This window comes from Cydia pomonella, chromosome 5 (assembly GCF_033807575.1).
Source record: "Cydia pomonella isolate Wapato2018A chromosome 5, ilCydPomo1, whole genome shotgun sequence".
Taxonomy (NCBI): Eukaryota; Metazoa; Arthropoda; class Insecta; order Lepidoptera; family Tortricidae; genus Cydia; species Cydia pomonella.
The window spans coordinates 83,669-96,377 of record NC_084707.1 but is presented as its reverse complement, the minus strand read 5'-3'; the positions used below and the strand labels follow the sequence as shown (position 1 = coordinate 96,377).

General features: G+C 36.9%; 1 protein-coding gene across 1 annotated transcript; it reads left to right on the top strand.

Moving 5' to 3' along the window:
• The first annotated feature begins 8,583 nt into the window (after positions 1 to 8,583).
• On the top strand, positions 8,584 to 12,446 carry LOC133518341 (uncharacterized). Its single transcript, XM_061852013.1, has 3 exons — positions 8,584 to 8,743; positions 10,812 to 10,888; positions 12,071 to 12,446. Exons 1-3 carry the CDS (start codon positions 8,656 to 8,658, stop codon positions 12,269 to 12,271), a joined length of 366 nt encoding a protein of 121 aa, XP_061707997.1. The 5' UTR covers positions 8,584 to 8,655; the 3' UTR covers positions 12,272 to 12,446.
• The last annotated feature ends 263 nt before the right edge of the window (positions 12,447 to 12,709 follow it).

Genomic DNA, 12,709 nt, shown 5'->3' with positions numbered 1-12,709 from the left:
TTTAATTTGTTTAATTGGAGATCATATCCTTGTTTTTTCTAGTGTAATAAGTAGGTATTGTGATACATATTACGACCCCATTCAACAAGTCTATGATGGGCTTGAGAAATGTGTAGTAAACAGTATATCCAGCGTCAAGCAGACAAATCAACAGAAAAACCAAAAATTATAAAGAGAAACTCAAAACCTAATAAATGAAAGACACAAACTTCAGAAACAAAATCCACTTTCTAGAGAAGACAAATAAAAATTCTCACTATTATACAAACAAGACTACAAAGAACATAAATTAAAAATAATAGAAAACTGCCTAACTGCAAATGGAAGTACAAAAAAAGCTTTCAAGGAACTCTTATTGAGAACAAAATTATGGGTACCAAAACTGGAATACAATGAAAAAACTACCAACATAAGAAGTAAAATATTGGAACTTGCAACAATTTTCTACAAAAAAATTTACTCAAAAAAGGAAAGCTCATACCTATCAGCATCATCATATCAAATTGAAAGCAAAGAAATTGCACACATCAAATGGTTTGATGAAATAGAGATTTTAATAGCACGAATAAAACTAAAACCACAAAAAAGCCCAGGCAGCGACGGGATTACAAATGAACACTTAAAAGCTTCCAGCAGAAAAATGCACACCTATCTAGCACACCTCTTCAATCTTATTCTCATGCAAAAAACCGTTCCTGATCAATGGACGACATCAGAAATTATCATTCTATACAAAAAAAGGCGACCCCGCTGACATCTCCAATTACAGGCCTATAAGCCTAATGTCAAGCCTGTACAAGCTTTTTTCATCCTGTCCTCAGAAGCGCATCTCCCCTGCTATAGAAAACCAACTACCAGTAGAACAGGCCGGCTTCCGTAAAGGTTTCTCTACGATGGACCATATTCAGGCAATAGAGCAAGTCATAGAAAAACACTCAGAGTTTAATAAAGCAGTATACATAGCATTCATAGACTTCAAGAAAGCTTTTGATACTATTTCACATGATGCAATATGGAAAGCTTTACATGAATATGAAAACTCTACAAGCAAAATAAGACTAGAGAGCACAGGCAATATTATTAAAATACAGAGAGGAGTGAGATAAGGAGACCCACTCTCTCCTACACTGTTCATTGCCGTACTACACAGCATTATGAAAAATTTAAACTGGAAAAAAAGGCGTAAGCATAAACGGCAGACACCTCAGTTATCTTTGTTTTGCTGATGACATTGCAGTCTTATCCAACAGCGCACAGGAACTGCAAACTATGATATCAAATTTGCACTCAGTTAGCTATGAAATTGGACTGGAAATGAACTTGAGCAAAACAAAAATAATAACAAACGGAAAAGAACGACCAATACACATACAAGACGAGGCAATCGATTACGTGAAAGACTATATCTATCTAGGAAAACAAATTTCATTTGGAAAGTATCGAAACGAGAAAGAACTGGATAGAAGAGTCACAAAAACATGGTCCAAATTCTGTAGTCTAAAAGACATTTTAAAAAGCCCTCTACCAATGCCACTGAAAAAAAGAGTCATTGACACCTGCTTACTACCATGTCTCAGCTATGGGTGCCAAACCTGGACATACACAAACGCCATCAGACAAAAAAATAGAACCTGCCAGAGAGCACAGGAACGAAGCATATTAAAAAAAAAAAACGGCTAAATAAAATAAAAAGCTCAGAAATAAGAGAAAAAACTAAGATCGTAGATGACCTGGAACATTGCATAAGCATGAAATGGAAATGGGCAGGACACATAGCTAGGCTACCTTATACTAGGTGGACGAAGGGAACTACGCTCTGGAAAGGGCCACCAGGCAAATGCAGCGAAGGGCGACCACACACTAGATGGATAGAGGATATATCAAAGCATGTCACGAGCAACTGGCACGCCAGGCCTTTACTCTCGAGGAAGTCCGCTCATTCAAATAAAAATAAATAAAAAGTGTTTAGATATATTTTAAGATACCTAAATTAATATAAGTTAAACTTAACCTCAGATCAATGTACTGGTAATGAGTCGGAATAAAAAGGCTTTCTTATTTTTTATTTTTTTATTATTATTGTGATACCTATTACATTGTAATGTTTGAACAATCACCTTGAGCAACAAATCACGAAAAATTATTAAGCGCTCGTATTCATTCAGCGATCCACTCGGATCCGAACAAATTATTTGAAAAAAATAATAGCGGCACAAGAAAGCTTAACTAAGTATTACTGATTATACACCTAGTCCTGTCTAGTTAACCACACTACGAGTAAAATTGTTTTTGGCCGGGTGGATTTCAAAATGCAGTGAAAAGTTGTCTTGGTCTTTATAAAAATACTGTAATAGTCAAGACTGGTGTTAAGTGTTCCGTACGGTCACAGACATTAATTGGTGATCGATTTAGGTTTCAAGCTCATTTGGTTCTCAATACAAACGGTATGAAATGTCCAATGTAATGTAAACCCTCAATGGCTCGACATTTAAAGTTCGCGACTGTACAATCCTACGACTCGCTATGCCTGGGAAAATGTTGGACATTTGCATGGATAGAGGCAGCCGCCCGCACATCGAAACTTGCAAAGACATATGTAATTATGTAATAGGTACAGTCAGCTTCAAAAGTAGCGGATGAAACAACGCGCCAAAAGTATCTGATATTCCGGATAACTTTTCCAAATATATGTAAATAAATTTATAAAATTCGCGCTCAAAAGTATATATTTTACAGTCTTAGTTGTTCTATATTAAAGACATCACTTTTTGTTAAGCTGTTACAGAATGGTAGATACTTATGAAACGTTATTTGATCCGCTACTTTTGATGCTGACTGTACCTAATGAATGGTAAAAATAAAGACTCAAACACACAATGAAATGGAAGGCCTTATTAGGTTATAAATCGTTTATTTAGATATTCGGAGATTACAGAAAAATAAAAGAAGTCATTTTTTAAAATTATATCCAATAGGTTTAAGAAAAACAAGCTTATGTACGAAACGAAACAATGCAATATGCATTAGGGTTATTATGTAAATCATTGACGTATTAAAAGAAGAGGACGCCCAAATGCCAATATGTCTAAATATATGGAGTAAACTGACATTAGGAAATGCGTTCTATTTAATGTTTTTATAAATTTTGACAAGATAAGTATTTCATACAAAAGTAAACTGAATGCAATATAGTTTTAGTGTCAAATTTGCAAACAGACATTTCAAAACATTGAATACTTTATGGTTAAATGACGTTTTCGTAAGTTGACCATTGTATAAACGTCAAAATGAATAGCGAGGGAATGGAGTCGCTTATACAAATCATTTGAATATTATTGTAATCCAATAAAAATACCAAAATCGAAAATAGAATATATATGTATTTTTTAATAACTACAGTGAGATCGTTGTATAATGGTCTTTGTTTTGAGTGACAACATGCAGTCCGCAGCTGCCATGCAGGATATACTGCATTAGAACAACATTTTACTACGTACATAAAGATAAAATAAAACGGAAAAAATACCTAGTTTCCTTGAAATAAATTAAATTTGTTGTATAACTTTCTTTTTGATCTACATTTACTTTTGTTTGGAGCTTTCTTTTTTCGCAATGTAATGTAAGCTTACAGTAAGATACCGGTGGGTTATCGACTTTATTACAACGATTCTATGATTATTGTTATGTTCTTCTTCTGGATATGACGCGAAAATGTTGTGATAGTCAGAATGGCGCGTGTACCTAAATAAATATAACAAAGCTTACCATATTTTTAATAATTTGAACTATTTAGTACCCGTTTTAAAAAAACTTGTACCTCACGGTACTTAACAGAAAACAGTTTTGACAGTCAGAATGGTGACGGGTGTACTTTATTTTGTATCTTTTTTGTACCATCATATTCAATGATAATAAGAGCCAATGTATTTGTGGATTCCAAGTTTTACTCATTTTACGTTTTGCTTGCTATTACACTTACAGGAAAAATTATTAAAGGAGATATAATTTTTCACCCTATCAATTTAATTTTTAAGAAAAAACGCTACGGTACAATTGTTTTTATTACACCAGGAATTACTAGCTTACACGTTTAATCTGATCAGTTCAAATAACTCATAAAATTATGTCTTAAAAAGGGCCAGGCGCGATGTCAAAGATTCCTTTCCAGAATAGTTTTCAACCCTAGAATTACCCCATAAGGGTTAAAAGGAGAAAAGGCGTTAGGGGGGAAAAGGGGTTGTATTTTGTATGGGGAATCAGTAAAAAAAGCAGATTGTATAAAAGATGCCTCCATATACGTATTTCAGGATTTTTAATTTGAAATCACCCCTAACCCTTTAAATTAGGGGATGAAAAATTGTCATAAGCCACTTATAAAAAGAAGTGAAATCCCATTAAAAAAACATGTAAAATGTTGCCAAGACGAGACCATAACGCTCGCACTGTCAAAGTTATCAGATCTCTTGTAGAGCCGTGCTTCTAACTCTATATGCCTTATCTTCACAAATTCTACACCGTAGTTAAAATATATGGCTTGGCCGTTTCGCTACCGTCACATGGGCGTAAGGGTGCAAAATTAATTCAATATTCATTATTTTTTATAATCCAGTAATTCTTGTAGTAACGAAACGGCCAAGCCACATATTTTGACTAAGGTGTAGAATTTGTGAAGTTAGGACTTGTATAGTTAGAAGCTTGGCTCTACAAGAGATCTAATAACTTTTTGACAGTGAGAACCTTATGGTTTCGTCTTGGCAACATTTTACATGGAAATGTTTTTAATGGGATAAAATTTTCCGTAAGATTTTTATTTTACAACGTGAAGTAGAGTGGTAGCTCTCGTACTATTTAACGTGTGATATATATATATATATATATTTTTTTTTATTGGTAGAATATACATTTACATAAAATTTCGCCAAACATAACGTTTATCGGCGAATGTTGCACTCATTTACAGTTTTTGTGTACCCGATCTTATCTTATGAACTATTTACCTTATCTAATAAACAGTACCATCCAAAACCGAGACCATTGTCAGTTAAATCTTCAAAATCTCTTACAAAAAATCCATTTATGGGTCTGGCTTGTAAATAGGGATGTACCCAGTATCTTCTGCGTTTTTTGAGTTGATTATATAAAACCCAAACTAAAATTCACCGCGGTGTTTTGAATAAGTTCCGTTTCCATTATATTAACAAATTATCACCTCGGTGTTCGAATTTCAAATGAACATAAAAGGGAAATGAACGCGGTTCTTCGTGCACCGCAACTCCGGACGAAGATACGAAGAAAATTCGTCCGGTTGTGCGTCAACGCCGCCCGCGAATTCGTCGCTCCGTACGCCGCAACGAAATGCGGCGTCAGTGTGAAATCCGTCAAAGATGAGTCCTCGAGTACTTTAGCCGCAACCTAGAGCCCAGAACAACGGACACTGCCGCAAAATTCGGCACGAGCCAATTATTTATTTAGCGGTTTTGAAAGCTGAAGCAAAACAACCGTTTAAATTTCAAAGGGTACAGGATGTCATGTTAGCAGATTACCCTAAAAAAGTTATTGTTTGTCGTTGGCTGCAGTAAAATATTATATGCACCGACGAGGCAACTTTTACAAGAGTCAGCATCTTTAACTTCAACCATGAACACTGGTGGGCTGATCGTGATGCAAATCCCCATTTTGAACACAGCTTAAAATATGTTTAGGTAAAGTAGGTTCACGCTTAAATCTCCTTATTTTAACGTACTCTAAGCCGTTTACTTTTGATGAAACAACAGCCGCCATCAAACAACTCGCTTATGGTAAAGCTGCTGGGAGTGATGGAATATATAATGAATTTATTAAGAACCTTGGTCCTAAGTGTATTAAATGGCTGGCCGCTTTCTTTTCGGATATACTGGCAAGAAATAAACTACCTTCGAATTTTAACTTCGCTGAAGTGATTGCAATTCTCAAACCCGAAAAGCCGGCCGATGACGCAAAAAGCTACAGACCAGTAGCCTTACTTAGCTGCGTTTACAAACTATTGGAAAAGCTCATCGCTCACAGGATATCCCCACTTATAGACAACATTGTCCCTGTGGAGCAGGCGGGATTCAGAAGTGGCCGTAACTGCGTTGATCAAGTCTTGTCGCTTACTACACATATAGAGGCCGGTTTCCAAAACCAATTAAAAACTGTGGCTGTCTTTGTGGACCTGTCCGCAGCTTACGATACCGTATGGCGACATGGGTTGCTTTTTAAGCTGATGAGGGCTGTGCCCTGCCGTCGAATTACTAGCCTAATCAATAATATGCTCAGTAGTCGAGAGTTCGTGGTGCATCTGGGAGACAAGAAAAGCCGCATCAGAAAGTTGCAAAACGGTCTACCTCAGGGCTCGTCACTGGCTCCGCTACTTTTCAACCTTTATACACACGACCTCCCAAGTACGACTTCCAGAAAGTTTATATATGCTGACGACATTGCTCTCACATACCAGCATCAAACCTTTAAAGTCTCTGAAGACCATCTGACACAAGACTTAGAGAAGATGAACAACTATCTGAAAATATGGAGGCTAGTACCGAACGCCAGCAAAACCGAGGTCTCTACCTTCCACCTGAACAATCAAATGGCCTCATATTGCCCCAAGGTTATCTTCGACGGTAGAGTGCTAGGATACAACCCACAACCAAAATATCTTGGCGTCACCCTGGACCGCTCGCTGACATACCGTTCTCATCTTGGCAAGTTGAATAAGAAGCTAGCGACTCGCAATAATATCTTGCATAAGCTAACGGGCACGTCTTGGGGTGCTAGTGCAGACGTATTGCGAACAACTGGGCTCAGCCTGGTGTACTCCGCAGGGGAATATTGCGCTCCAGTATGGCTTAACAGTGCCCACACAGAAAAGGTCGACGTCCAGCTGCGCAAAACTATGCGCTGCATATCGGGCACGATTCAGTCGACCCCGGTTCAATGGCTTCCAACTCTTAGCCACATACCACCTCCACACCTTAGAAGACTACTGGCACTGAAAAATGAAGCTAAGAAAATAACAGGAAACCCAAACTTACCAGTCCACCAGGAGTTTATGGCCCCACCCCGTCATCGTTTGAAGTCCCGACATCCGCCCTACCAGACAGCGATTGATCTGCTGGAAAAACCTTTCGATATAAAAACTAGATGGAAAGGCGAATGGAAGTTAAATCCACCAAAGGCCACTGCATCCCACTATGACCCCACGCAAAAGCCATTCGGCTTTTCGGCCCCCAGACGAGAGTGGTGCCAGCTGAACAGGCTTAGAACTGGACATGGACTTTGCGGAGAGTACATGTTCAAGTGTGGCTGGAGAGAGTCACCAATGTGTGATTGCGGAGAGCCAGTGCAATCCATGCACCATATCATCTACGACTGCCCAAAGAGAAAATACCCTGGAGATACTCTGGACTTGCTCCTCCCTGATGAAAACGCAGCCCGATGGGTGAAGGAGCTAGATGTAAAATTATAGTACCTAATTAGTTAAAGTTTCACTAATACTGTAAGCGACCTTGACAAATATCTAGCCATACGATTAAATAAATAAAAATTTTAACGTAGGTGTTTCAGCGTTGTGTTACATTCGGTAGCTTACTTACATAGCTTAATTCATTTTCAGGGCATTTAAAACTAAACAGTTTAGGGCCTAAGCACACCGCGAATTTTGAACGAAGCTGACGCATCTGCAACGCGCTTTTGTAGCGATACAGAATCGATACTAACGCGCAGTCCACGGCACGTTAAAAAGTCGCGGTGTGTCAAGTCCTTTAGTTACACGAGTGACACTCAAGTGATAACGATGATTATTAACTTGCATTTATGGAAGGTGGAGGTAAGGAAAGAATTCTCCATATACCAAAAAGTCTCATAAAAAACCTTAAATAGGTGGCGCTACAATACCTAGAGTACTTGAACAAAAAAATCAAATCATAGACAGCGCACTTCACTCCGTCAATAACGCCTAGGTTCTTAGCTACTCTAGCGCTACTCTGGAGAGATTTGGAACTATTATTTATAGCTGACAGCTGGACACTTTTGCAACAGTTCTATCATAAGAGATTTCTCTCCTCTTAAATCCACACTCCATACTTGCATTGATAGATACAGTTAGATATTTAATGTGGGGTAACCACACTCTGGGACTTTAATTATTTGTTTTATTAGAAAATTAACGATAATTAAATACAGCTAATTTTAACAACGTGGTTAATGTAGTTAACTATTTGGCATTAACTGAGCCACAATTAAGTGTTTTGTATTATCAATTTGAAGTCAGGCTATATATATGGCCTTCAATAAATCTTTGTCAAGTATTGTCGTCATGTGACTTATTTAATTGTCCTTATCTAAATTGTAATGTACAATTTAGATATAATGTACAATTTATGTAATTGTAATTAGTTCATGGACGTTTCTAATTGTATTATTTGATCTATCAAATACTCCATCTACTGTTTAATTAGTATAACGGAGAAATTTATATAAATATATTAAGAATTGGCTATGGTTATCGGTTAAACCGTATCGCGTGGTATAAAAAGACGACAGTGGCAACATAGAAGCATCCATTAGCGAGGCTTTGGTCTGCTTGTGGTGTACAAAGTCGAGTCTCTCCAGCGCGCCCTCCCCGCCGCCGCCGCCATGTCGCCGCTCGCCCGCTCGCTGCTCGCGCTCGCCGCGCTGCTCGCCGCCGCCGACGCCCAGGGACAATGCACGACGAAAACTGTCGGTAAGCACCAACATCTGTACTGTAATAAAATGAAATAATTTTAAACATTAATAATTATCAATTATCAAAGAGCAGATATGTTTATAGCAAACATTCAAATGTCAAAAGGTGAGTCTACTAGAGACCGGTCAGTGACACAGCAAGACAATAAGATTTGTGTGATAAAAATTATATATATATATTTTTTATTAATTATAGTATTAAGTATATGTAACATAACACCACTTCTAATACGGAAAGTTTACCCAATTGCTCGCTAGATGGCGCTAGCGTTGAGTTAGATCGCGCAAGCGTTAGTCTCTCCCTTTAGTTCGTTTTCATAACAAACTTTGATAGTATACGGCAAGGTATCTTCGATGTGGACTGGTCTGTGATCGACGATATGGACACGGAAAGTGCCACAAGTTACTTTTACTCTATTCTGAACACTTTAGTTAATGATTTCGTTCCAAAGCGTAAGTTTTGCTCAACTTGTAGATATCCTCCCTGATATAACAGACCTTTAATTAAAATTATTAAAAACAAATTGAATGCTCATGCTAGGTGGAAAAAATATAATATCGTTATTGATTATGCTGAGTTTAAATTACTAAGAAAAAGGGAAAAGAAACTTAGTAAAGATTGTTATACTAAATACATTGCCCTCAGTGAAAAGAAAATTACTTCTTCGCCTAAATATTTTTGGAGTTTTATTAAGTCAAAATTTTCTGCAAATGAAATACCTCCTGTATTTTAATGATAAATCCTCCTCCGAAGGCAATATAATAAAGTGATCTCTTTAACAATTATTTCAGTTCTGATTTGTCAACCAACCAATTGTAATCAATCACGACTTCCTTCTCCTCAGCCTTCGTCCCCTTCTGTAGATATTTCTAGTATTAATATTACTGATGATTAAGTATACAAGCATTTAAAAAACTTATGTGTTAATAAGGGTGCAGGTTTTGATAACATATATTCATTGATAGTTTCTAAACTTTACGCTGAGATGGCGGCTCCCTTGGCAAAACTTTTCAGAAAGTTTCTCAGTGAAGGTATTGTCCCTAGCGTCTGGAAGCAGGCTATCAATGCACCGGTGCACAAAGGCGGTGATAAACATAATATTAAGCTTTATCGACCAATTTCGAAACTTTGCGTATTCGCTAAGGTTTTCGAAAAAATTGTAACGAATGAAATGACTGCTGTGGTCTCTCGACACATTTCTGTGCATCAACATGGTTTTTTCAAAGGTAGAAGCGTCGACACTAACCTAGTCACCTATACCGACCATATTATCAATGCTTTGGATGCCGGTTATCAAGTGGACGCCGTGTATACCGATTTCTCTAAATGATTCGATAAAATAGATCATTCAATTTTACTTCAGAAGCTTTTCAGGATCGGTATACACCATGACCTCTTTAGGTGGTTAAAGTCTTACATTAGTAATAGAAGTCAGGCGGTTGCACTCAAGGGCTATAGGTCGAAGTTTCTACCCGTTCCCTCAGGGGATCCCCAGGGCTCTCACCTGGGGCCTTTTCTATTTGTCTTATAAGTAAATGATATTGATACTATGTTTCAGTCTTCACCCCACATACTTTATGCAGACGACCTATAAGACTATTAGGAATTATGATGATTGTGTTGCGTTACAATCCGTTTGTCACAATTTGAGGACTATTGTCAGCGAAATCACTTAATTATAAACGCTGAGAAATGCTACACTATCACATTTTCCCGTAAACATAATCCTATAACTTTCGATTATAAGTTAGCTGGTAGCAGTGTCTCACGGGTGTCGTCGATCCGAGATTTAGGGATTACTCTGGTCTGGATGCTAAACTCTCCTTTGTTGAACACATAGATAACATTGTGGCGAGAGCATATAAAAAATTAGGAATGATTTTGCGTTTAAGTAAACCATTCAAAAGTACATTCACGTTAAAAGTTTTGTATTACTCTTTCGTCCGTAGTATTTTGGAGTTTGGCAGTGTTGTTTGGATGCAGAATCACCATATTTACTATTTCTAAAACAATTTGTAAGAAGTTACTTATAAATGATTCCAAAATGTTATTTTACTGCTTTCAGGTCAAGTAACAAATCATCCTGTATATATAGGTCCCGTACATATTGATCCCCCGGCGGAAGAGGTGGACATTGATGATGTAAGAAGTTTTATAATAAATTTACTTTCACTTATATTTAAGTAGTGAATGGAATAAAGCAAAGCAGGATATTCGGATTCTATATCGTAGCAATTTTGTCAAGTAGATATATTATTTTATACAATCAAGCTTTTAGTACGTATGTCACTAATTTATACGATACTTTTTGTATTAATCAATTAAAATGTTACTTTTTCTACTATACTGCCTAAAAAATTAAACAAAATTATCTTCTAAAAAGGGGCACGTTAATGCATTTAGTTCTATCTTTAGTTTTTGTCGTTTTGCCTGCAGCGACAAGGGATTGGTCAAATTTATTATAATACACATAAGTGTTTCGTAATGAAGTGATTACAGATGAGTCTGGAGCACATAGTGAAACGTATTCGATTATAGTTTGATATACGAAGCTATAGGTAATTCAACCATTAAAGACGACGAGTAGAACACATCATTTTTTATCTCCTTGCTCATAACGCGTCGTATATCACGCAGGTTTAGCGAGTTATAAGATGGTTCTAAATAAATAAATATTTCAGGACAATTTTCACACAGTGACCTAGTCCCACATTAAGATCAATAAGGCGTGTGTAGTGGGTAGGTACTACACGAGAATATATAATAAGTATATAGTTCCTAATATATGAGTACTTATAGAAAACATTCCCCAAACCCAGGAATAAATTTGCGATAAACACAAAAATAAATGCCCGGGACTTCCACTACCATCTAAGAATCAAGGCCGTCAAACTTTTATAAGCCAAATATTTATTTAAAATCAAGCTATAACTGAGTTTTAGTTTCAATATAGTGTGGTTTGTTATCTAATTCCTTTTATTTATGAATGTTTATAAAAGTTTGATTTCAGGGAACGCCGCGCTTCGTGTTTTCATTTCATTGCCTCCTCGTCAACGACTTACTCATTGTGTTACGGTTTTAACAACAAATAGTAACTATTACGCGGATTTTGTTCAGCATTTGAAAAGTTAATGGTACAATAAAACTACACCCATGCCTTCATATATGAGTTCCCAAAATTCCAGAAAGTGGATACTTTTCCAACTATTTAGATAGTTTTACTCTGAAAATAATAAGAAAAAGCGCAATTATAATTGGAGTGGATTCTAATTTCGGAATATAATACAGGGAATGTGTTTTCAAAATAATGATTTATCGTTCCAGGGTGCTTGCGGGCCATATAGGAAGGCGGTTGGTGAAAAGATAGTGTGTTGCAACACCAGTTTATACCCCAATTATCCTCCACCCAACATCGACGGACCATACTACCCTCCCTATTTGTCACCCTTCACTGTTTCCGTTGTTGATCCTAGGGGATGTGACTGTCACATCACCCAGTACTGTCCTGGTAGTTATAAAAATTGAAACGTTCTCGTGTTGAATTATTATTGAATACTGTGGCTATTAGCAAACGAACACTACGAGTACTTATGTTCACTTATGAATTGTTTTGTGTTAATACAACGTGCACTAGCTGTTTGAATAAAGAATATTTTGAATAATATTTAACCTTCATATTATAAATAAAGATTATATTGCATTTAATTTGTTTAATTGAAGATCATACCTTGATTTTTCTAATATATCATATCATCATCATTTAAGAGCATGGCTCTTGTCGGTGGAGTAGACGCCAGTTTTCGCGGTCCTCGGCCAAGTTCTTTAGGTCCCTGTAAGACACGACATTTGCTAGTCCTTTTAGTTGTTGCGTGTAACTTGCTCGTGATTTTCCTCTCTTGCCTTCCAAAATAGTTTTAAAGAAAGTGTCGTGTCTTATCAAGTGACCTATCATTTTTCCTCGTC

Coding starts and splice junctions, on each gene's coding strand:
- LOC133518341 (XM_061852013.1), top strand. CDS start 8,656: ATGTCGCCGCTCGCCCGCTCGCTGCTCGCGCTCGCCGCGCTGCTCGCC. Junction 8,744..10,811: donor ATGCACGACGAAAACTGTCG/GTAAGCACCAAC, acceptor TACTGCTTTCAG/GTCAAGTAACAAATCATCCT. Junction 10,889..12,070: donor AAGAGGTGGACATTGATGAT/GTAAGAAGTTTT, acceptor TTATCGTTCCAG/GGTGCTTGCGGGCCATATAG.